The 27,186-nt window shown below is 42.2% G+C and overlaps 1 protein-coding gene across 4 annotated transcripts in view; it reads left to right on the plus strand.

Moving 5' to 3' along the window:
* Window positions 1-27,186, plus strand: part of plch2a (phospholipase C, eta 2a) — a 191,189-nt gene that overhangs the window by 88,216 nt on the left and 75,787 nt on the right. Inside the window, exon 1 of one of the 4 annotated variants that reach the window (XM_044209948.1) lies at window positions 14,192-15,246. The exons of the other annotated variants lie outside the window; for them this stretch is intronic. Within the exon in view, the coding sequence (XP_044065883.1) occupies window positions 15,204-15,246 (43 nt within the window). The 5' untranslated portion in view covers window positions 14,192-15,203. Of the gene's footprint in view, window positions 1-14,191; window positions 15,247-27,186 lie in introns of those variants that run through there. 4 annotated transcript variants of the gene reach the window in all.

Raw genomic sequence — 27,186 nt, forward strand, 5'->3', positions numbered from 1 at the left:
TTGGTTTCACACGGGCAGGAACCCTGGTCTGATGGTTGAAAGTCCTGTGTTTGATTGACCCATCCACCTCCCAGTGTGGACTTTGTAGCTCTTTATACCTCAGCTGACTTCTTTCTTTGCTCCTGTCATAATTACTACAGCCACTAGAGGTCGCAGCCTAACAATGAACGGAACTATGGGTCGTAATAAGCTGTTTTCATAATCGACCTAAACGGCTGTTTTTCTGGTGAGGACGGGCTGGTTTAATCCGTTCCTTATACTTTTTTTTTGTGTTTGTTTTTTAAGGCTAAAAAATCCTACTGTTATGGTTGCTAAGCTGTGATTGGACCTTTACATGGACCTTCTCCCTCTTCTTCTTTAGACCATCGACTTGGATAAATCTCAACTAGTCTAAACAAATCTCAAAACTGGCAAACTCCACTGTGCAAACCTGACCGTGGAGAAAGCAAATAAGCATATTTTTTAAAATGTTGAACTATTCCTTTAAATACATTGTTCAAATCCTTGTTTAAAAACAACATCACCTTTGAGAAGATGTTGTGGATGGGAGAAAACGTTTAGCCCACATCTCTAACGGTGTAGTCAGTAGAAGACAGTGATGAGGCTGAAAAGGTTAGTGCAGACCGTGGAGAAGTCAGAGCAGCTCAGACCAAGAAAATGTCTTTTCACACATCTCTTCTGTCCTATAATGAGCTGCAGAAAGTAGACAGACTGGTATTCCCTCATGCACACTTTGATTAGACCAGTAAGGATGCTTGGGACTGAAAGGTGATTGTATATTAATAATATATAATACACTATTATCATAATGAGTGTGGCGTGGCTATTTTAAAACTGCTGAATAATACCACACACATACTGTCGCAATAACACATAGTAATGTTCTCGCTGAGTCTCACACATTAACTGTTATGGGATGTTTACTGGGACACACACACACACACACACACACACACACACACACACACACACACACACACACACACACACAGACACACACACACACACAGACACTGGGTGGGTTGATGGGATTTGCACTAGGAGAACATCCATGTCTGCAGAATTCATTTCAGTGCAATAGAGGGAGCACTTGGTCAACCAAGCATCAAATGGAGCAACCATCTCCAACACACACACACACACACACACACATATTGAGGGGCACGAGAAGATTTTCAGTTTATTCTTCAGTTTAAAAAATCAGATATGAGTCATATTAAGATTGTTTTCATCCCATTAAATACAGTACACACTGTATTTTCCAATGCAGTTCCATTTATTTCAGTGCACTTGTAGAGACTGTGGAGAAACATGTGAGAGATAATTCATAACAGTGAACATTTTGTTCTCTTTATGAATTATTGTACGTATATTTTAGTCAGTGGTTCATTACTGTTGTGCAGTTGCACTTGTCAGCAGGGACTGGGCTGAAAAATCCCCCTGTTGTTTCATTCAGGCACAGCTCTGTCCCTCTTATTGTTATATTTCCACCCATGTTATTTATTGGTTATGATGCTGTCCATAGTTGCTGTCACTTTCACCAAAAACCTCCCAGATTTCACTGATTAGTTGGATCATTGTTTTGTAACAAGATATCATATTTAACTGGATTTTTATACAAGAAACAACAAAATTCACATCTGCTTTTCCGACATATCCAAGTTTCAACCTCAGTTGGCTTCTGGATTAAATGTTTCACTTTACTTTCCTCTTCTTGGAGCAGAGTGGAGGATTTAGCGGCCTCTAGCGGTGAAACTGCAGTTTGCAACCATGTGAACACCGCTCGCCTCGCCCTCCCCTTCCAAGCGTGGAGGAGAAACTACGGTGGCCGCGAAACTAGCGATAAACGCAAACGGCCCTATGTAGAGCCGGTGTTTGGTTTGTCCTTTCTGGGCTACTGTAGAAACATGGCGGTGCAACATGGCGGCCTCTGTAGATATGTATATGTGTGTATATAATGAATATTTAGTTATTAGAGTTTAATTGGAGCAGTTCTTTCAAGGAGAATCCTCTGGAAATCAACCACTGCAAATTAGCTCAACACAACTAAGTAAAACAACTACTTCAGAACTTTGTCTCTATTTTTCAAATAATTAGTACCAAATAGCATACTGTGAATTCATAACCTTTAATTACTCAGTGAACCAGAGCTTTGTTTGAAACAGAATTATGAGTAAGTATATTTTAAAGGAGCCTTCCCGTTTTCTGATGTGCTCCAGTTTTAGTTGTTGTTGGTGCTGTTTGCTGTTTATGGAAAAGAGGTTCAAATGGTTTGCAGTTCAGAGACAGGAGTCGATGGTGCAAATACATCTTGAATAAACGGTGTAAACTTTCTGACCTCTTGAGTTTACTCTTTTTTATACTCAGACTTTCTCTACAGTTACCTGTGGTCTTGATAAATTCTGTACATTCCACGGCAGAGTCATGTCATGTCAAACTCACCACTCTGCAGAGTTTCTCTTGTCTAACAGAGATACAGCTTTCATTCACTAATTATTTCCAGCCACTTCTACTTCGCCATTTCTTCCATCGCCGTTAAGCTGCCATCAACGAAACGTCACATTAAAAGCCTGTGTGCTGCTGATTTTAATGAGGAACAACAGTAGGAAGTGTTGCGTTTCGTTGACCACAGCCTCAACAGGGATAGAAAACAGCAAAGAAGTTAGTGAAAGAATGTTTTCGTTAAAAAGAGAAATGACAGCTATCACAGCACAGCCTTATTAACAATCTGTGTGTGATATCTGACTCAGCCATAATTTGAATACCGAGTTTTATTTGATAACCTACAGTAGTTCTTCACCGTGAACTTTCTAGGAAATTATGGGCTCATTAAGTGAAGCGTTACCAATTTTCCCAACACATAACTCATCTCTGCAGGATGAAGTTAGCTATCCGGCTGAAAGGTCAGAAAATAGGGGAAAAGGTAAAATAAAATATTAAATAAGCTCTGAACTGACTGCAACCGAGTATCCATGTTTTGTAAAAGACATGGATTCAAGACACTCACACACACTCACACACACACACACACACACACACACACACACACACACACACACACACTTTACTTGACAGAACTGGGGTAAAAGCATCAGTGGTGCTGGGGACGCACACACAGTTTGAGGCTGATGGATGTTTCAGGAAATAAAGGCAGTTCTGTTTCAGAGCATCAACAGGCCCTTGTGAAGATAAATTATTTTCATATCTTCTTTTCCCTACACATACACAGCTGAATGTGAATTGCTATTACCCTGTCTGGCTGAGTGTGCAGCTGAGAGCTAATGTCTGGGTATTACAAAGCTCTGCTGTTTGAGCTAATGTCATAATTACACAGTAGAGACTGGAGCCTGTGAAAGTGGGTCTGTGGGCCATGTGAGGTTAATGACTTCAGAGAGTTTCCATCAGTCCAAAGCCCGGCGCTGATGACATTTACATTTCAAAGCTGACTGGCCTTGAGTTAGCAGGTATGCAAACTGAAGAGTCACTGAAAATCTGTCCAGGAGAAGAGTCTGAGCTCCTTCTCATTTTTAACTGTGAGCTCAGTAGCTTTTCATCATAAAACCAGTGACTGCGCCAAAGATTTGTTTGACATGACTGATTCTGGAAAATGTCTGATGTTTATCTGACTTTAAATGGTGCCATTAAAAAAAAGTGGGTTTGGGTTTAGATACTATTTCCTCTGCCCTGCATAAAGTTTGAAGACAGCAGTTGGTAGGAGCATCTCCAAGGCTTGGGTGGACATGAAACTCTCCTGGTTGAATTATCAGTGCAAAAGATCAACAACTGAAAATGTTGTTCTTTTATAAAAGGTCAAATGGTACAAGACTGGACATAAAAACATAAGCAGAGAAGTCAACTACAACTCCCACAGTGCATTTCAGTAAGAAACTGCCAATCGCAGAGCTTAAATTTTGCAGCTTAAAGAATGAGCTCAAGCTAAAGATTACACTTCCTACAGCTCTGATTTGTGCCTCTAACAGGCTTCTTCTCCATAGCAACAGCAGCTAAGACTCGTGGGTATTGTAGTATTTTTTTCAAATTATCCAGGTCTGGATCCCAGTGGCAGCAGGATCAATTAGGTAGCCCAGACAGCCCCCAGCCAGATGGAAGTCTGATCCCTCCAATGATCTGGGTCTGCAAACCCAAACCCCTCCACCAGGATGAGGTAGGGATTCTCAGAGGGGAGAAACTAAGTTGAAATGATTAACTCATGGCCGTAACATATAGTAGCGTTAAATTATGCAGTGCTTCTATGTTAAGACATGTTGAGAATATCATCAAAAGAAAAACTTCTTGCTCATGAGATCAGTGGTCTGGTTTGTATCACTAACTGTCCCACTACACTAGGGATTAGCACTGGGTTTGTCTATTGTATAATACATGTTACATAACTTTGGAGTTGCTTTTTAGGGTAAGCTCTTTTTGTAAACAATTGTTTTATGTTTCTTTTGTTACTAATTTAGTATTTCTCACATATATTTCTAAAAAGGTTTTTTCAAACTAGTAGGACATTGTTTGTTTTCAGTGTAATTCAGCCGTTCACAAATGTAAGTGTCCCGTCTAGATACTGAGGTATTTTTGGAGAATAGATGCCTCTCTCACTATGTGGTGCTTCCATTTCCATTCAGTACTTTACTCCCAAGATAGTTCGAGTCATTTTTCATCTAAACAAACACACATGAGCATAACAGTGCCGAGCTACGCTTCAGTTTCAGAAGCTGTTATACGGGGTATTTATGGTGACCTGGGAAGAAAAAACCCCCTGAAATCAGCTATGTGGCAAATAAAAAGCTGTTTTGAGTTTGAGACAAACAGGAAACATCGGTATGAGAGACATGAGGCCTTTCTGGGACAGTGTCAAATGAAGTCTGTCCCTGAAGAGAACATTTCATTCCCTACAGAATTAGCTTTAGATTAAATCACATGCATGATCAAGGTTCACCGCCATGCTCTGTGAGTGTATTTGTGTGACCATGCTTACAATTTTGTAACATTTCCCAAATGTAATGCAATGTTCCACATGAAGGGTTTATCAGAGCTTTTTTTGCTGCCACTGGAAATGAGGCTGATAGTAGCAGAGTTTGTGGGCTGGAAAACCAAAATAATGAGCTAAAATAGGCTAAAAAGCTGCGTAGAGCTGGGTGGAAGTCAGAGTTGGCGATAATTCTCTTTGGGTTTGTCAGTACGAGAAACACCTTTCACATCACACAGTTATTTGATTGATTGTTAATAAATAAATATTGATTAGTGCAGCTTAAAGATTTATGGACAGGTTGTTCTGTACTGTTCTAAATGTTAGCGAGCTGTAAGGCAATGAGCAGTCACACACTTTAATTACAGTACAGCAGTTTTCTGACAGCCTCCGGTTGAACTACAGAGTTGATGGAAGCAATCTGGCCATAGAAGATGGATAACACGCCATTTAAGCAGTAGAAAGAAAAACACAGACTGCTTTATGACAGAATCTGTCAGCTGCTGCACTTTGCCTTCATAGCTCTGCGCTGTGCAGACATGAGTATTTCCGCATGGAGAGCCACTGGATTAAAGAATGGCTGTTTAAGCAGGTTGCCTCTAGAGAAATGGGCCAGAGAAGCATGCTCACGACGCTGAGACAGAGTGCGTTAGATACACTACATATGGAAATACCTCCACTATAACTGCATCAACATGACATCATTTAATAATAATTTAATCTAATAATTTTCACAGCAAGAAAACAAACGTTTACGTCAGCTGCCTTTTTGAGGGATGTGCAATACTTAGATGAACCACCAGGGTCAATCAGCAGTTCTTTATGTAAATATGAAGCACAGGGGCAGTATGGGGAGTTTGTTTCCTTTTTTTGGAATGATTCACTCTACCTTTTTAAAAGTGAATTCAAAAATAACTTACTTTTTACCATGTTTGTGCCTATGTAATTTGGGCTCATTAATACTAATATTAATTATTTTTTGTAACAAAGCGTTAACATACAAAACAGACCAGAGTCCTGACTGTAATCACAAGACTTCAAGCACAGAAACTGTTTGGGTTTATCATATTTGGACCTGTGCACAAGAGAAAAGCTCTTTGAGTTTGGAAGACTGTCAAACACTTACTTCCCCTCAGTGTTCCCCCGATATTAAAGACTCTCATTTAGAGCAGTTTATTTTTTGGTCCAGTGTTGTTCACCTGTGCAGTTTGATTGGATTACTGACCGCACAAAGTGGGCAACTGCTCTGGGGCCCCAGACCCTCAAGGGCCCCAAAGGACCCTTCTTCAGGCAACCAGTGCCCCCGTTTATTTAAAACTAACTGCTCCCCTTGACATCTGAATATAATCTACACACCACATGTTAACTATGAACATTGATTAATAGGCCAGATCAACCCTGAGGATTTACCCAACCAGCCAGTTGACAACGCAACTCTCTGCACAGTCTAATGAGTGATGTTACTCCAGCAATGACTGGTCCAATTAGCTGTTGTGAGTCAGGCAGTAACTAACACTGCTGATGATGCAGACTCATTCCCACTGAGAGGAAAATAATGAGATGCCTCTCAGCAGAGTGTAAAACAAGATAGTGGTTGCTCTCAAAACGGCCAGTCACAGCTGCTTTATTTGCAAAGCATTGTGGTCTAGATGTGTTACAACATCCTCCTAAGACTGGCTATTTACAGCCATTTGTCAGTTTATTCACGGGATGAACACAGCCGTAAACCACTGCTCTAATCAATACACCACTTTACGATGTTCAGACATTTTTAATTCTGCTTCTTCAACACTCAGGAAGTGAAACAATGACTGGAGTTACTAAGTAGTTGTTTGAGAGCACTTCAGCTGAACAAGGGCTTTGAAACACTTCTCTGTAATCCCAGGCATGTTCCAGAGTTATTCAAGGTTCACCCCTATGTCCACAGACATGCACCTCTGGAAAACAAGGTGTGAATTGGTTTGTCTGTCTTCCCCAGTAGCAATGATGGACTGGTAACCTGTCCTGGGTGTCTCAGTGTACGCTGCCTCAGTGACTGTAGCAGATAGAGGCTACAGTGAATGGTGCTGTACTAATGCAGACACACATGATAAATGAGGCCACATACAATGGGAAATTTTAATTCCAGCTACATACATTATTTAAAAAATCCCTAAGGAAATGCATTGCAAAAATGTATCTCACTGTAGTCCTGTCCTTAGGATATACAGTATCCTGTTAAAGCTCAGACCATGTTATCAATCACAGGTCATTAAAAATGAGTTCGCAGTTGCACAGTTGTCTGTTGCAACAACAAAATATAAAAGATCACATTTCTGGAAATTCAGGTTGACTCAAGAAATGACTTGTGTCCACCATGCTATACATGAATGGCATCAATTGAAATGAGATAGAAAGAGGAATGATGATATGGAACTTTTTCTTTAAAAAGAAGTCATTTCATCAGACTGAAATTTAATTTCCCATTTGTGTGTCAAGATACATTATCAGAAATTTAAACTTGTCACGGAGAGTTATGCAGGGCAATGGGGTTTGGGCCCAAAAGCAGACAGAAGAGGCAAACTGGTGCACTTCAGTGTTTCATTGAGCAAGAAACGCTTACAGGCTGCACAAATCTGCTGTTGTGAATCTGTACATACTGTATATGTCTAGTCCTCAAATGTACCGTAACACAAACCATACTCATTTCAAATGATAATGAAAAAGTAATTGTCTTTTTCATGGTCGATTTCATAATGACAAGGTACACCCAGGACTCTTTTGTGAAATCTGTGAAAGACAACCATCGCTCGATGGGAAATAAAATCTGATTGGCAGAAATGCACCAACCAAAGGACACCATGCTCTGGTTTCTGGCCACAGGTTGTTATGTCGGCCCAGTCTGCTTGTTTATGTCTGGCTGAATAATAGCCAACACACGGACAAAACATGAACTGTCATTCATCCCCCTTTATTGTCCACATCACTGCATGAACGGGCAATATTTTGAGTGCTGTGCTACACTCATCACTGCCACCTTTCAGAAAGTGACCAATCATGGTAGAGCAGGTGACAGGTAAAACCTGGTTGATGTTTTTCTGTGTCACGTCAGACTGTTATGAACTGACAACAGCAAAGAAACAGAAGATGTTTAACTCACAATGGAACAAAATAACACCTAACAAAGCATCACAATGCATCTGTTCTCCCAGCTGCTTCAGCTGACACTTCCAGAAACACGAACCTAAAGAGAACAGTAGCCTACAGATTCATCAATAACCATCCAAGCTAATGTAAACAGCTCACATGAGCTTTAACAACACGCACAGTTAGGGGCACAATATGTTCAGCTAGCTTTCCAAACATATTAGAAAGAGAAATGCAGATGTCAAATTTCTAGCACTGCGTGCTTGAAATGAATTTGTGCTTATCAGTTATCCAGTTATCAGGGCTCAGTAGCCACACACACACACACACACACACACACACACACACACACACACCCTCCAGTACACCAACACTTAAAGGGGGAGGCCCTGAGCTTATATTCTTTCAAAAGCAAACACATGAGCACACGCCCACACTCACACATGAAGCGATGCATGTGGATAGTAGCACTATAATAAACTGTACTTATTCAGTAGTGTTTTCAAAGAAGATCCTAAAAATTGATCAGTACTAAGAAATGTGGAAACAAACGTATGGTCTATGAAAGATCTGTGGATTCTTTCCAGGGCAGTAACTTACATTTCTACTGTCACTGTCACTGAAAGGTACCGTAAACTAGTGTCCTACATTTATGCACCTTCATTGTACATCAGTTATTCTGTGTGTAGACATGTACAAAAAGTGTTTATGTGTGCAGACCAGTGTTAAACATTGCTCATTCGAACATATTCCTCTTACAGATATTGTGTGTCCTGCAAAATAGGATCTGAAAGCTCGGTGGCCATAGTGACTGCTTATACTCTCGGTTACTAGGCGGACTGTAAGTGCTCTTTTGTGGAGCAGTTTATGCCCTGACAGAGCAGGATTATAAAAACGGATGGTGTGGTAGAAGTAATATGATCCTTCCTTAATTTTGGACTCTCCAGTTCTCCCCGTCCCCTCACAGGCTGGAACTGTCAAGACAGTTTGCAGGCAATTCTGCATTATAAGTACTTTAACTTCCGATACTTTAAGTACAATCTGCCCGTGTGATTTTACTTCAATGAAATTCCATTTTGTGACGGAGTATTTTTACATTGTGCTGTTGCTACTTTTGCTTAAGTAAAGGATCGGAGTATTTTTTTGTTCCTAGAGGGAGTCCCTGGTTCTCAACATACTGATGCTACATGATGCTCAGCACCTCAGTTGCGTCCTGCTGTATCTGATGTATGTCTCATTGCTTGTCAGTGCTTTTAGCTCTTACAGCACAAATTGAATCCCCTGACATTATTTCCTCAATGACAGCGTTCGTATTTGAACCCTGTGACCCTCAATCCAACGCTGGACAGCCTGGAAAATGCGCTTTTCCTTTTTCCATTTGCTTCAGGCCACCTGCACTTCTCACACACACAAACACACAAGTCCAAATAAACACACACATACAAATACCCGCACATTTAATAAGAAATCCACAGAGGGTGCAGCTGGCCCCCCCACTCATCCAGCTGAGGTTATTAACTTTCACTCTCCCCTCCATTTCCACTCATACCATGTAAGAAACTGTTCGCTGAACATGTCCAAGACATTGTCAGTCCATAGAGCTGCGTCACCATCCAAGAATGCAAATTATAATGTAGGCCCAAAATTAGAAAGATTTAATGGAAATGGCAAATTTCACTGAAATTTCCTCAGCATTGCCAAAATAATTTCACACTGGCTTAAGATGAATCCAGATAGAGGTTTAACATTTCTGAGAAAAAACAAGAAAAGATTGTCTGAGCTGATGTTATAATTCATATCTTTAAGCCATTTCAAAATCCACTTAAATTGTATTTGAGTCTTCGCCTTCGGGGGTGGTTTCAGTTTGTGTGGGTTTTTTGTTCCCACCACTAAAGCGTGACCTTCCCCTGTGAGTCAATCAGTCAATATTCTGCTTGGGTTCACTTGTACAAGCTGAAGAGGTGGGCTCAAAGGGAACAGAAACAGGCTCTCTGATGACCCTCATAGTGTGTTCGTGGGCTCTAAGACTGTGTCGAATTTCTTATCAGGCTTCAAAGAGTCAGTGGCGGCGACTTTTGGTTCTCCCACATCACTGGAAAACCAGCGGCTGGCCAGCAGGCTATCGATCGATGTCGTTCCCTCAGTCGTTGCTCCACGTCGATGTTATCAATCCTCTGCTTTTACAAGAGCTCACGAGATAACCCGCTGCACTGCTAGATAAAAGACATGGTGGCACAGCTGACCTAGAAGTGACACAAAGCCTTCTAGTTCTAGCCTTTCTTATTCCTGCACATGACATGTTTCCACAGCCTTCAGATAGCAACGGTGGCCTCTTGCTGCTGAAACGTGATCCAAACTGAAAGACTGGTATATATAAAAAAAATCATCATCATCATCAACAGATTTGATGGAGCTTCGTGGGTGGATTGTAACCTTGTCTCCTATGATATCCTACTGATTTGCTTTGCTAAATACATTTTGGAAGAAATTGCTGCCTGAATTATGTCACTGGCAACGTTTTGTTTTTTTTCAATTGAGGAAGTCTGACATTCCTATTCCAGACAAAGAGAAGCCTTAGGGTGGACGACTGGGCGTACAAAGCACAGGACTTTGACACCAGAGACCAGGGTTTGTGTCCTGCCTCTCAGCTGCCGTTAGCTGTGGGCTCCTGAAACACTTGGTTACTTTTGCTACCTTTAATGCTACCTTTAATATTCCAAATTTCAGTGTCAGGGTTTACATGGGTTTTGTGAAACCACAGAGACTGAATGAAATGAAAACACAGAGTTCTGTCAAACCTCCACCTCCCTTTGAACTAAATCCCAGCCACGAAAACTGAGTGACCAAACTGGGGCCAGGAGCCAAATAAAAAAATACAGTTGTTGCTGCCATCTGAAATCAGTGCAGTAACATCACATATTTCCATATTAAAGTCATACAAATGACTGAATTCTGGTATTTTTACAGCACTAACACAGGGTGACAGAAATGTACAGATCAAGTGTTTGGAGTCACTAGCTGCTTTGATCAGCAGCTGGACGGCTTCCACTGGACAGCTGTTTCTAGTTTCCAGGTGACTGGGCATGAGTGTGTGTGTCTATGTGGCCGTGAGAGAGAGACATCACAGGTGAGAGAGAGAGTGAGGGGAGATAGAAAGTGTAGGACTTATTTATAAGACAATATGAGACTGTATTGTACGCTACATTTCTTGCTATATTTTCAGTTCACAACAGTATTCAAAGGCTGTATTGTTCTTTACATCACACTAAACTAAGAGTTTTGGACACAATTTCCTTTGTACAAGTTTCTGGGGTTAGTTTTATGGCAATGTGCTCATTAGATTATTATTGACATTTCATGTTCACAAGTGGACGCTTTGGCCTGATAGTGGAGCTAGAGGAAAGACCATGACATTATGAAAATCAATTTTATTCTGACTCAGCCCCACACACACCGTCCTGCTGCCCCAAACACTCACTACAGCACCACATGTGGATTCATCCGCCACTGAAAATAGTCCCTAATAAATGCACAATTTCCTCCTGTTGGTCTGATAAAAACTACAGCGAGCAGCTGTTTGAGGAAACTACTGAGCCTTTTTAAACAGGAAACTATATATTTGTGACCCATTTTAGACCCGGTTTAGAGTGAACAACTGTTGGAGTCTCAAACATTTTTATTCAGACATTTATGTTCTCCGCAGGATGAATTGTAATGTTGAATTGAATTGTTGGCCAAAATGTCACTTTGTCCGATACTTCTTTGGTTTATCACCAAATACTAAATAAAAATCACGCCATTCTCATCAGCCTCAGTACTCTGTGTTTAATGCTCATTAGCAAATGTTACCATGCAGTCATGGTAAACATTACTCGCTACACATCAGCATGTTGCCATTGCCACTGTGAGCTGCCATCGTGGTGGCCTCTCAGGCTTGTTAAAGATTTATTGTACGTCTTTAGTAGGAACCAATGGGCTTGGGCCTGGTTGATCCTGCCAGTAGCATATGCTTGTCTCAGAGATTATGCCATGCAAGTCTAAGTACACATGGCTCATTAAATCAGTTATGGTTCCTTCGAGAACACAGACAGGGTTGGAAAGTCGGAAAGTATTAGGAGACAGATTAACACATTGATGGTTCAGGTCTTTGGGATTGTTAACAATAAGAAAAATATAGAACATGACTTGGATGGATGGGGAGATCGCCTTCCTTGGGTACCATGGGGGAAATATTGCAGTTTGCAGTTAGTCCACCACTGATATAATGGATATGATGCATTACAGTACTACACTGTGTATACATTCATTTTATATTTCTGTACACATCGTAGCCAATCATCTGAATCAGTGCATTGGTGCAGGTACAGCATGCACCTGCTTCTGTTCCCCAGACCTTGGTCATATTTTATATAATCTATCTGTCCAATTTATATGATAGTGAAAGGTACATGGTACAGCCCCCAGCCCCCATCTACAGCCCTTTAACATCCCTCAGGGCCCTAATGCCCAACCCCCCACTACCCAAACACATGCATACACACTTAAGAGACTATTACACTAGTCCTTATGGACGGCTCTCGTGCTCTAAGCTAACTTCTAGCTGTGTCAGAGATGGCCTGAGGCCCCGGCTGTGTGAAACAGGTCCTGTTGCTATACTATACCGTGACTCAGTGGACAGCTACTGTAGCATGCCCAAAGCTCATTCAAGCAGCAGGAGGTGTTGCACGCTACAAAGAGGACACTGATAAATAAATGAAGCTTGACTTTTGGTTGAAGCACAGGTTCTGGTGCAGCTCCTGGGGTGCTGGATTATGATTTAGTGGCGGCCTTTGAAAATGCATGTACAAAAGAGCGGAGGTTTGTTGTCCCTGCCTCATGAAACATGCATGAGGTGAGACAATTCACAATGTGTATTATTCATGCAATAGCTGAAAGTTGCTGAAAACACTGTAAATTCTGTTTTGTATTTGATGGTGATGTACTGTGACTTTAAATAGCTTCAGTTCCTCTCCAGCAACCCCTGCAAAGATTACAAGGTGCATTCAGAAATTAGCTCACTAGCTTTGGCATTAATATGACCGAGCATTACATCTCCATTTCATCAAGCATCCGCTGTATGTGTTTGTACTGTTGCCACCCCACTACTCTACGGTTCAGCCAGTATGGGTCAAAGAAGGCCACTAACGAGAGACTTAGACTGAAGCTGCTGCCAACTCAGAGACGAGTGTTCAGTGTTTCCATCAGAAGTGCATTCTTGTTACGACAGAAAAGCCTTTGAGATTGAATTTAAAGTGTGGGAAATCTCTATTAAAACTACAACAAAAATTGTATTAAGAGATAAATAAATGGAATGAAATTTTCCACGTAGCTGTGTGGTGATCTTGTTTTTACAAGTCAAGTTGATGGGGCTCTCGCATGATTAAGCATTGCATTTCCATAAAGTTTGAGGACTTGCAAGAGACTAGATTGGTCAAAAGTGAAACAGCAGAGGATGAGATATCCTCATTTTCAGTCCCTAGTATGGACCAGGCGCTGAAAACACTGGATCCTACATTTCCCATAATTCAACTCCATAGTGTCTTTCATGAGATCCATATCTTTCGAACCCCAAGCCGTTTTGTAATGCAGGCTTTCTGTTAAAAACGTGTAGTCTCCAAGACTGGCTGAGATGACCTGATGACATCATTATGACATCATCAGGGTAATTTCTCAGACTTGACGAAGCTCCTCCTGAGCCACAGAAGACATTATATAACGGTTTTCACTGGCTGAGTGGTCATGATTAGTAAACTGAATTTGACATCTTAACATTGTGATCAAATACAATTTTAACTAAAGATCTGTGGATTTATCAACACTTGGTTGCACAGTTCTGCTCAGCAGACCTGAATCACTTCTGGTGTATGGATGACAGGTAAACCTAGGGAGCTTCAGAGGTGTTGGCAGGTGTATGTGTGGACAGAGCCCGGCCAGCTGTGTCCCCTGCCCCCAGCCTTCAGGCTAACCATGTACTTAACACACAGAGACATGACATTGACCGCACTTTCCAAAATGTTGCCTCAGTAAAACAAAATAAAACAAATGCCAGAGTCATAATTACACTGTTCAAAGCAAATTAAGTTTATTTCAGAAGACATAATTTAATTTATTGTCTGCTGTTTGTCAGGCAATACCACCCAGCCTTAGTCTACATGCAGACTTTCATACACACTACATACACACTCTTTCCCTCAGGAGTCGGAGGCTGCTTGCTCTCCCGCTGGCCTCAGACCCAAATCATAGAAATGGAGAGAAGTTCCTCTTATTCCTCTCTTCTTTCTGTTATTTCCCCCCATCTGTCTCTCCCTCTCTTGGCCGACTGCTGGGACAAACCCATCCATGCCTGGCTGGTCCTCTCTCTCAGCAGCTCCGTGTTGAATAAAACATGCGCGCCACACGCTGCTGCTCTTAGCTACTTGCAAATCACAGCCACCTTGCCTTCTTCGCGCCTCTGGCATCCCTCTCTTCCCTCTTCACTCTCCTCCCCTTTATCTCAGCAGATACATTTCAGTCCATTTTCCTCCCTCCGCTTTCTTCTCCTGATCCTCCTCCCTTTCAGTTTTCCCTCCCCCATTTTTCTCTCTCTTCTTTTCCCACTGCTCCCTCCTCCATCTAATAGCGCTCATTCTCCCAGGTGATCGGCTTTGAACCGAGCGCTTCCCCCTCTCATATGAGAGCCGTGAGTGGTTGACTGCACTGACTGCGCTCCCAAAGCTCTCCAGGCAACACCCCCTCCCTACAGTCTGTACAGTAGAGGCAGAAGAAGAAGTGTGCAAGACCTCACTATTGTCTTTGCTGCTCCCCGCCACACTAGCACATAGAGACAGAGAGGATGGGCAGAAAGTGAGGAGAGAGGAAAGACTGTACAAGAAAGGTAGAATAGAAAGAGGAGAGGAGAGGTAAGTTCCCCGAAAAGCGTTTTCTGTCACACCCCGGATGATGACACCCACAGGGCGAGGCATGCCTGTGACAGTAGCAGCCCTCCAGATGGTAGTTTGGGTGAAGCCAGCCCCTCCACCCCTGTTTTAGCAGCACATGGAGCTCTGTCTCTTTTGGGAATACACCAATGGACGATTCCAGCAATATTCGCAGCCTGAGCCCAGAGAAAGGTAAGATAAGCAAGCAGTCCAGAATTCACACTTTACTTGCATGCGGCTTTGGAGAAGTAGGCCAGCTCAGGATGAGGAGCTCCTCGTGCTCGTCAGAGTAGTTTCTACTGGCTTCAGCCTCCCGACTCGTCTTCCTCATCGCTTATGAAAACAAATTCTGCTCTGTCTTTTGCTTCTGTTTACTTGATCCCAGTTTTTGTCAGATGTGCGCTGCCACCTTCTTGGCTTTGCTACTCACATGAATATTCACTGCTCTCTATGGTGCCGGTGAATAAATCTTTCAAAAGAGGCTCCTGCTGAAATTTGCACGTGGCTCATGTGTCGACTGAAGCTTGGAGTTCTGGACTGGATGTGACTCTTTGAAATTAAATGTCCTTTTGTTTTTCCTTCGTGGGGCTCAAGCTGTTAATTATCACTTTCAAACACATCACCAGCCCAGCCCTGTTTTAAAGGTGATCACCCGGGAGGCAGCGCACTAACAAGCTCCTGCCGAAGTACAGTTGCCAAAGTCTCGTTTTGGCTTCGTCGTCCTCAGCGACAGAGATGGAATCAGAGAGAGGCTGAGCAGAGACAGCGACGAGGGAGAACAGAGGGAAAATGAAAGGAAAAGCAGGCAAAATGAAGACATCTATCTTTGACAACTCCCCATCCGGGCTTGCCAACTCCTCCACCCCCCCTTCTCCTCCTTTCCATCCTCGCCAGCCTCCCCCCAACCCCCAGTAACCATAGAGCGAGTCATTGGTTGGATCACCTCGGCTCACAGGAGCAAACAGCCGGAGAAGCAGTGCCGGGCGCTGTAATCAGACTTTCACAAAGCCGCACAATAGAGCTGTAATGCCCACACTGCCGCTCCACGCTGGAGTGTAGCGCCGTCAGCTTCTCCCTGAGCTTACTGTAACACATTTAGCTCTCCTCAGAGGTACACTGCTTTTTCACCACTAACGTGACAGATGTGATGTATCTTATTAATACTGACCGATTTTCTCTAGGAAACCCTTAACATAAACTTTAATCGCAGTTTTTTTCCCTTTATTATTACTATTTTGTTAATTTGAACTTAGTGAAGTTATAACACTGTCATTTTTCATTCATTATTTATGGCCGGCATTTCCTCTAATTATAGTAGGTTTCATTGTTGCTGGCGGAGTCCGCCTTTGCTGCATGGGACTCAAATTGCTCAAACTCATGCACTAGGGATTCGCAGGACATTATGCATGCACGTCCTGAACAAGATGCAAAAGGAGAAAGTTGGTGCATATGTGCATTTCGCTTGCGGAACACAGCAGCTGATCTTTTCCCGTGTTGGTCTTCTTCAGTGTAATTTAATAAAACATGACGTAAATTCTCAGCGCTCAGGTTGGAAACAGATACTCAAGTTGTTCTTCTGTTGCATTTCTGAAGGAGGCGTGTTTGCTGCCCCCAGTGGTCGACATGCTGGTCATTTTGAGCGGAAACTCCAAATGAACAGGGACCTGTATTAAGAAAATGTACATGTTGTTACCACCAGTAACCACAGGTATTGCAAAACAAACCAGGACTGAAATCTTAGAGGTTATAACTTTAAAGGCCGAGGCTGGCGATGATATTTACTTATTGTCAACAGTCCATGTCATTGATGTCTGACTTCCCTACCTGCTCTCTGTGTCACTCAGCTCCGAGCCCATTGGTTCCCACTGAAGACGTAAGTCTTTAAAAATGGCTCATGAATATAAAGTTTCATTTTCAAAAAAGACTCAGTGATTTCCTCTATCAGACGGTGTGTGTGGGACTGAGTCGGTGTGTGTGTTCGTGGTGATGAAGCAACATGTCACCCAGTGCAACAGTGAGGATCACTGATGTGTTTTTAACAACAGTGGAGCTCTGTGGCTCAGAGGAAGGAGATGCATCAGGCTGCGACACGCACACAACACTTGTTAGTGGATACATTCACTGCTGGTTTGCGTCTTTCATCGGATTTGTTGAATATAAGATAAATATATAATATCACAAGACGTATACTTTAAATGATAGTAAGTGGTGAATAAAGTATTGCTGTTAATGCATTATTAGTGGAGTAAACGAGCAGTATCATTACAGTAAGGAGCTGTTAAAGTGCTTGTCAACCCCTCCCGCCTGATTTTATGAGAAACGCCTCCACAGGCCACTGACCAGCTCGCCTGCAGGAATATTGATCAGCTATAAGGCCATCTGTGGAAATGCACTTCCCACCTTCCCTCTGTGATAGAGTACATGCAGATGGAGGTAGTGCCAGTGTAAGGTGCTTGCAAAGTACAAACAGTGCAAGAATAATGATTACTGTGGATAATATAACATTTATTGTTTTATGTTGTTTATTTCATTTAACCTTTATTTTACCAGGAATATTCCCACTGAGAGTCAGAATCTCTTTTACAAAGGAGTCCTGGCCAAGACAGCAGCAGAAAAAGTTTCACATAAAAGAAAAAGCAGCAGACTTAAGACAAAACAAATAACGTCCATCAGTCATTTAGCAGTGTTCAGGAACAGGCCCAGTGCATTCCGTGGTCAAGTAGTCCTTAATCCTGTTTTCATAATCGTCCATGCTGATGAAATAGTCTAGTTTAAGGTGTCTCTGTAGCTCACACCAAGATGAGGGTGCAAAAACTTTAAAAGCACTTGCACCAAAGACAGTGCAGATGGAGGAATGTTGAGCGAAGCTTACAACTACTGATAGTTTTTGGAATCAGTAGAGAACATACAAAATACAAACTGAAGATAAATATATAAACAAATACAAATGCAAATTGTGCACAAGGCTGTAACTGACAGTCCAGCAGCCTAATGACAGGATGCAGATGAGCATTCGATGTCACCCCCCCCCCAATCGCTGGGAGGAGTTGTATAGCCGTACTTCCTCAGTCTGTCTGTTGAGCAGGACTGAGACAGCAGGCTGACAGCTAACACACTCCTCTGCCTAGTGAATGTGCTGTGCAGAGGGTTGCGGCCATTGTCCACGACAGACACTTTATTTAGGGCCCGTCTCTCCGCCACTGACATAATGTAATCCAGCTCCGTCCAGCCCGTCCAGCCGCAGAGCGTCCCTCTTCTCTATACCCTCAATGTACGCTCCAGTCCCATTACATTTATTGCTAAATCCCCTTAGCAGAGTATATATGGAGCAATCTAAACCGTGTTACCGAACATAAAGAAGATATTAAGTGTTATATCGTACTGACAGACCACATGGGATACTGCCAGAGTTTGATGAGCATGCTTTCATGCCATTCATCAGTCAGGAGCTGTTCCCCCTGGAATGAATATAATTCTACAGTCTCTTTAATAAGGCTCAGGTTGCAGGTTGAGGCTTTCTGACAGGAATGATAATGACTTTTTTGGATGCATCTTAGGGATTTTTCCAACAGGCCCCGGGGGCAGGAGTTGAATCACCTGCTACTGTCAAGGAAATCTGCTGCCGTTTGATATTAAAGCTACAGTAGAGGCAGGGGGTAAGATGTCACTGGGAACTGGCTGCATAATATTCTGAGTCATGTTCCAATATTCGGAGTCAGAGGGTGACGGGTGCTGGTTTCTCAAGGCCAATACCTGGCTCGGTCGATATTCAATTCACATCGCAAGATCATTAAAATCAAAAGGGTTTTTCCCCATACGAACAAAAATATGCTCAGAAAAATGTGTTCACCCTAACCCCAGGGATAACCCCAACCCTAACCAAGTAGTTCTTGAGCGTAAACCAAACCAAAACTATAGTAAACAGTCATTGGAATCATTTTTGTGATGGTCATTTGTTTAGGAAGCCCCCCCCCCATGAGAGTAGGCTTTTATGACGCAAGGTCCAAATTATTGAAAGAACACTTTGTGCATCAGCCTGAACACATCCTCAATATGAAATATAAAGTGGAGAGTAACGATACGCACTTTTAGTTTGGGATAGAAAATAAGGTTTTGCTTACAGCTGCATTCAGAAGAGCTTTTTCACTGGCAGAATGAATGAGTTAACAATACAACCAGAGAAAATTCAATCAATTGTAACAATGGTATTTGTGTTAAGAAAGCCTTGGCTGTAGCATTCAGTGTTATCTCCTCTGGGAGCCACAGACTGGGAGCTTGTCGTGTTTGACAACAGACTTACTTTGCAAATGACAATGACAAGTGACAGTTTCTTTTGTGATCCCAAATGAATAGTAGTTATCATCTTTGCTGACTGTCATATCACAGGCAGACAGTTCAGTATGTTTACCAGTGACAAAAGCCAACATTTATGTGGCATCCTTAAAGTCCTGTCATTGGCTCACTAGCAGCAGGAGCTAGGGATGGAGGTGCTGGTTGGTCTGTCCATCTGTCCAGTACGTCTGTCCAGAGTGAGATATCTCCACATCTCTACAAAAATATAAAAATCTAACAGGACTGAGCACATTCATGCTTTTCATTTGGAAAACCCATGACGTTTCACCCTGAGGACAAACTTATTTGTCACACATGTTTAGCTTGACTGCTGGTAAGGCTCCATAGCAAAATCAATAGAGTGTTTTTTTGTCCAAAAATATGCTATTGTGGTGTGTTGCAACCTCTAGCAGGCTGCTAGCTGGGCTAATTTAGGGTTTTTTTTAGCTTGGGTTAGGCCTGACCATCAGGAAGAATTGCCAATTGGTGCCTCTTCATTCATTCAGCTTGACATCGTGTTCTTGCTGGATGATTTGTGTTTGTTGGGGGGGGAGGGTTGTTTTGCCCTTAACAATATTAGCGGTTAACATATCTGTCTGCACCATTTTCCGTTGACTAAATCTGTGTCCATCTCCCACATGCTTGTCGTAATATTGTAGCAGTGTTTCAGTTTTTTCATGGATGTAGCTTGTTAGCTAGCTGGCAACGTAGGACAAGTATGTCCCTATTCTTAATCCTGCCTCCAAAGCTGATTGGTTGATTTCTACAACAAGTAGAAACAGCCGTCATTAAGCGCAATATCAGAACTATTGAAAACGCTGAAAAAATCTGAAATGTGCCACACTCGTGATAAGATTATCACGTACATGTGTCAGTTTCGTCTCGGATCTATAATATTCTCTAAACTATATAGCTATGCGGTGGCAGATGAACTAAACGAACCACGAAACCTGTTAAAAACTCGCCCACTGTCTAATATATCATACTATTCTATTCAATTTCTATTGTGGTGTGGAATGAATATTGCAACCCCTAAAGGGCCACAGGGCTAATTTAGATGTTGCTTTTGAGCGATCTCTATGGGAACTTTATGGGAACCCTGGCACCATCAGTGTCACGCCGCCGACATGAGAGTTTGACTTGATGAGATATATTCATGAATACTTGTGCTTTGATCTTCACAATGACATCTTAAAGTAATCATATCAAGTCAAGTTAATTTTATTTATATAGCCCAATATCACAAATTTGCCTCAAGGGGCTTAACAATCCGTGCAGCATACGACACCTTCTACGGACCCTGGATTCAGGAAGAGCAACCGAGGAGGGACCCCTCTCCCAGGACGGACAGACAGGAAGTAGATGCCGTGTGTACAGAATAGAACAACATATTAAAATTACAGTATGGACAATCATGATGACAATGTTCATATTAGATAAACAGATTGAAGAATGGATCTGTGACTTCAGGTGTCACCAAACAAAATAAGGTGCATTGAAAAATGTGTGTGTGAACCATTGGAAGTTTATTGATATAGTCCTTTCATTAAGAAAGGAAAGGGCTACAGTCATTGGGGTTCACCTTGGATATGATCAATACCAGCAATTTGCTTAATTACATATTTACTGGAGAATCTGTCAATATTACACAGGTTGTCTGTGGGAAACCTCTTACCTGAAGTGGTTCTAATTCAATATGTTGATCAGTGTTCAATTATGATGATCTAATGTTGTAAACATCTGTTTTTAGGAATTTTTGCACATAAAAAGACAAAGATAATGAATTGTGGCACAACTGTAGCAGCCATCAACAGCTTTCGTTTAAAATGACTGACACTGACATTCAACGTCTAACGGTGGTTGAACTGAAATGTGACCCGTTTGTGTGTGCAGCCATGCGTGTGTGCATGCGTGGGGGTGTGTGTGTCTGTTTGCTGCATATTGCCATTGTGAAAATGTCACATTAGATCTTGGGTCAGAAAGCAGAAATGCCAGCAGGCAGCTCCCAATGAGAAGCAATGCAGCGTTTTATTGATGAACCCGTCTTTCAGGGTTTCGTCTTGTTTTGTTCACTGTTACATTTGAAAAGGCGGAGATGCTCACACAATACACACAAACACACACACACACACACACACAGTTCACACTATACTTCTGCTAATGTGTGTTTTTCAGGACAGATACTGATCTATAGGCACTGACGATGTTGAAAATGGATTTTTTTTTTGGAAATGCTCCAAATCAATTTTGACTAATTCCATGGGCCAAAGCCTAACTGAGGAGCTGAAGTTAGGGACCGTCTCAAAAGTGCATGCAAATGGGTCAAGGGAGCGTTTCTAAATCCACCCGGACCATTAACAGTTACACAGGTTTTATTTAGACTCACTTTTACTTTTTAAATCATTTGAAGGCAGGGTTCAAAAACAATCATATTTTATTATTAGATTAATTCAGGTACATGGTTAAAATATCACACTGTTTTGTTGGCAGCAAAACATATAAATATATATATGCAGAGTATAAATGGCAGATTAGCAGAATTTCTGTCAACTTCCAATATGAGCCGCGTCCACTTCCAGTACAATTGCAGAAACAAATCTGGATCGTTAAACAGAAACAGATGCAGAGCAGCCTTGCATTACACCCCTACCACACAAGTATGGCAGGTACAAGCACAGAGCAATGTTGTTACCAATAGGAATTATTACCACAAATACAAGACTACCAACAATAATAAACAGTAATTATCCATCACAGTTAAAAGGTTTATGTCCTTGGGAGCAGGAACATGCTGAGTTAATGTGACGTCAGTCTGCCACTTAGTTTATTTAAGAACAAAGGTGGCCTTCTGTCTCGATCACGGCAGAACAACACGCTTCATGGAGTGTTCAAAATGGAAAGGGATCATCTCCCGGGGAGCATGAACCTCCATACCAAATGTCTTGGTTATCTGGCTCGACGTCGTCCAGATGTTTTGTTCCAAACAGCTGGACAGACAGACGGACCAACCAACATACTCGGCACAGTCTCACCAGCATTATTTTAATGGAATATCACTAATCTTCATCTAATCTTGCATCGAGCTTTCGTTAACTTTAACTTGCTACTTTGCACGTTTGACCAATAGCAAACTGTCTTGACAGTGCTGACCTTTGAGGGGACGCAGAGCCAGGGACAGTCCAAAACAGAGGAAGCTTTCGCAGCCTATTTTGCACTATCCACTCCTCTGAAACCCTGCTCCACCACAGAGGGATGGTTTGCAGACAGCGATGACAGAAAAGCCAGTGGTACAAATGCATCTGACGGCCCAGTGATGTGCTACTCTGTCCTGTCTTTCCTTCCTCGCTGCCACAGTTGGAAACAGAGTGAGGTTGAGACGGCATGTACACAAACAGTCACTGAACAAAGATGTGTTCTTCGTCACTCGAGCTACCAGGGACATTGGCTGCAGCTTCTTGTCACCTCCTACTTGCTCTGTCCTGCTAATCTGTCATCAGCTGAAGGCGCCCACAACTTTAAAGTCATGACTTCACTTGCAAGAAGTCTTCACAGTCATTCCCAAGCATTTGAAAAAACCCACAGGTGCACATAAGTATACAAAGCACATGCCTCCGTCTCCAACATCATCATCTAAATCTTTGATCCATTACAAAAAAGGGGCCGAATTGTATTAAATATCACATTTGAGGTTGCATTCAGGGATTTCTGCATTAAGAACGAGAAAGAAAGTTAATCTAGGTGGCAGCAGATGGGTCTCACCTCACTGAGCAGGCAGGGCTGAGTTGATTCCTGGGTAAAATAGCTCTGTAAGCCTCTCCACACACCGGTGTTTCATTAGCAGCTACGTGAGAAGAATGCCCCAGCAGAATATGAGACGTCTTTCAGGGCCTCGGGCGTGGCCCTGCTGAAAGAGATGATAACAAAGCAACAGCACAGAGCTATTATTAAAACTTGCCCTTTCAGCTAGGACTTGCGGCAGGTCGGGATGAACAGCGGGGCAGGGTTCGGAGGCCTTGCTTCTTTTCTGTATTTGATCAGACATGTTGACCCAGAAAAGCATCATCTAAGAGTTCCATCAAGGGAACGAGGACAGCTCCGGACTGGAAAGGAGCTGCAGTTAAGGTGTGGAAACAGTGTCAATATTGGAAGGATTTCACGATGGCCAACAGCCCTTGTTCAGGTACCAGTTAAGTGCTTATTGGAGTGTTTGTGGACAGGATTCATTCAGAGGCTGAAAAAAAAAGACAGCACCAGTGGTTTGTTGAAAGGCCTAAAAACTGATGAATTATGAAATTGTGAATTCGGACTTTTGTCTGTCAGGAGCAAAGGTGGAACGGGAGTTATGCTGAATGGACACAGCACCTGCACTACATGAACAACCTTTTGTTTCTTTTGACTTTCTCTGTCATCACTCATTTTCAACGTCAGTGCAGCCGATCTCACAGCACAGCTTCTGTCATTTTCCTGTATTTTTGTTTAATTTGCCTGATGATGTCATGATCAGAAAACAAAGTTTTTATCTTCAGCTCAGCAGCTTGGTAATGACTGCAGTGCCATAGTATTCATGAACCGCTATCTATTTTTCACACTCATTTCTTGAAATAGAAAAATATATAAAGGAAAACAACTACATCATAAATCTGGCTGTTTAAAACACTCTGTAGTGTGTGAAGACAAACGAAGACAACATTTGTAACTTTGTCAAACCAACAATTGCCCTAACCCGACACTTCGTAGGTTTTAACCATGCAAGGTTTACGGTGTTAACCTTGGAAAACAACAGAGGAGCAAACGCTAGATTTATATTTAGAGTGAGACTAGACATGTGAGGGTCCGGGTGGCTTAACGAGGACTTGGGGGAAACCCTGCCATGACAACAAACTACCTTTTGTCATTTTTAAAAATCCTATTCCACGATCTTTCTCTAAACCCTGCAGAGTAGTTTTATGCCTAAATCTAATTAAACCTTAACCACAGAGGTGGCCGATCGGGAATATGAATCATCTTGTAACGGTGGTTTGTAAAGCTAACTGACGCGTGCTTTACCTGTCACATATTACATAGCCACAAAAGAGCATAACCACTCAAAACAAGCCGAATCAATTGCTTCTGCTGAGATTTAATCAGAAGAGAAATTTCCTTAAAAAATCCCTGAGGAGTTATTTCAAATTAAAATTTTCAGTCTTTTATAATTTGCACTTAACCGCAGGCACACAAAGGCACGATTACTGTTGAGATGTGCTTTGAATGCAACGCTTCATCGGGAACACGTTTCTGGAGTCCTTGCGCCCTTCGGCCCTTCACATTATTGCAATATTGCAAGTTGATTATTTTCCTTGTGTTAAACTGTTACATGCTGCAGGTGAATACGTGAACACAGCTAAAAATAACATTTCCACTCATCCAGAAACATGTCTCGCAGTAGCAAGCCTTGAAGAACTGCTGCTTAACAGCTGTGAGTCAGATCATGTGATGAGACTCTAGTCTCATGGAGGGGCGTTATAACCACTGGCTATTGGTTGTTATGCTAATAGATTTAATGAGCGTTGCACTGATGATGTGTGTGTGTGGGGGGGGGTGCTCGGAGAGCACCTTATCTAGCTGATAAGGAGGCTTCATAAGTGCTGCCCACGCTCTGTTAATCTGGAGCGCTGCTTCAACGCGAGGGGAATGAGAGCTTCTTCATGGTCGATAGCCATGTATGTGGGAAACGCAGTCTTTGAAATGTGTGTGTGTGTGTGTGTGTGAAGAGGGAGAGCATTAGAGCGTGCACACACACTTGAGTGTGTGTTTGTGGCTGAGAGCAGTGGGCTTCAGTAGGATTTAATCGCTGCTCACAGAACTCTTCTCCAAATCTATCTCATGGATTTTCTTTGTTTAGCTTGGGAGTCGATACAAGTTGTCGACTAGTGGGAGTTCCTAACAATACCCATGATGCAGCATGCTACATGGGTTTGGCATTGTATCTATGCAGCATCGCTGTGAATGAGAAAAGGGGGATTTTTCAGTGTCTCTTTAGAGATGAAGCTGCAACAGCAACAAAGAAGTGTCAAATAGTGGGTGTGTTGATTTCTTCAGAAAAAACAATTCCCAGCCTCCACTTTCAAACATCACGAGGCCCCTGGGACAGCTAATGTCAAAACATTTATTTTGCCATTAGGGGAACTGCCTCCAATGCCTTAAGGCAGCAGAACGCAACGCTTGCTGGTAAAGAAATGCAAATTGATTGATGCATTGGTGAATTGAAATTGTCAAGGCATGTCACCAGCCCTGCGAGTGTATGAAAACTATCAGACCACAGGGACACTTCTCACTAAACACTCTGCGGTTCCTTTTAGCAGCCAACAGCCAGATGAGCAGAATACCAAATACTGTTCTGTTGTGTCTCTAGATATCTGGAGACCGCTGTGGACCTGAAGACGCTGGGTGTTTGTGTTTAGACGTCTTTATACCCAAAAATGACCTGATGATCTTTAGATGACGTCTTTTCATCATCAGACGTCTAAAAACAACGTCTCTAGGTCCCCAGATTACGCTTTAAATATCTGTAGACCTAAAGATGACATCTTCGGTTCTTTGGGTCTTTAGCTGATGCATTTAGGTCTTAGATGACGTCCTTAGAAAACCGGAGACTTCAAGATGACGGCGGCAGATCTGCGGCGTCATGGTGACTGTGAGGTGTGATAAGAAGTGGGTGCTCACGTATGATAATGCATCATCTGTAGACCCTTAACAGGGTCACAGTATCTTCCCAGTTGAGCAGCAATAAAAATCAACTTTCAGCTGAATTTCACCAATGTGCTACAGCTGTCACAGGTTTCAGCAGATTGCTCAGCTATGAAACGTGTTTCTGCCGTGTCCTGGTCTCAGACACTGGAGGTCTTGTCAGCTGCTGAGATTGTTTTGGCTTCCTGTTGCTCTCTGACAGAGGAACCATTCTTCAGTGCTTGGATAGGTTTTGGGTGTGACAGAGATAAAGAAAAAGTGAGCCCCTGGCCTCAGGAGAGTTGTTTTGCTCCCTTACAGACTAAATTTGTTGTATAATTGCTTTCAGGCCAAGTATATTTAGTCTGAGTGAGCTAAATTCACCTGCATCGCAGAAAATAATGATAACATCCAAACTCAGCCAGCCATTTGGCCTCTCTCTCTGCCAGTGATTATGTGACAGCAATCCACAGCTCTTAGTGAGTCAGGTGCTAATGGACCCAGTATTAGTTCCAGCAGTTAGGCTCGTCTCACTGAAAGAGAGAGGCCTGCTGAGCCACTGCACTGAGGCTGCTGTTTTTGTCTGGCTTACAATGAAACTGTAGGTCAAACATCATCAACTGGCTATCACTGAGTTTGGCTTTAACATTGGATTAACTTGACTTCCACCGTGGCCCATCATTTAAGCTTCATATCCAAACATTTAGACCTAAAGATGAAGTGTGGATGACTTCATAACTGAAGATGGCGTCTTCAGGTCTTCAGACATCTGTACATTTGGATGAATTCTTCAGTTCATCTTAGTTTTAGATGCTTTAGGTCTGTAGACTTGTATGTATGTATCTATATATATATATATATATATATATATATATATATATATATATATATATATATATATATTTGGGTCTTTTGATGATGTGTTTAGGTCCTTAGATGAGACATCAGTAGACCTCTCGACATCTTTAGACTGCTTCTTCAGGCCTGTAGACACCTAACGCCCTGAAGATGATGTCTGCAGGTCAACATTTATGGGTCTTTAGATTACTTCTGTAGACTTATAGATGTTTGTAGACCTAAAGATGACATATTTGG

The sequence above is a fragment of the Siniperca chuatsi genome, linkage group LG10 (assembly GCF_020085105.1).
Source record: "Siniperca chuatsi isolate FFG_IHB_CAS linkage group LG10, ASM2008510v1, whole genome shotgun sequence".
Classification (NCBI taxonomy): domain Eukaryota; kingdom Metazoa; phylum Chordata; class Actinopteri; order Centrarchiformes; family Sinipercidae; genus Siniperca; species Siniperca chuatsi.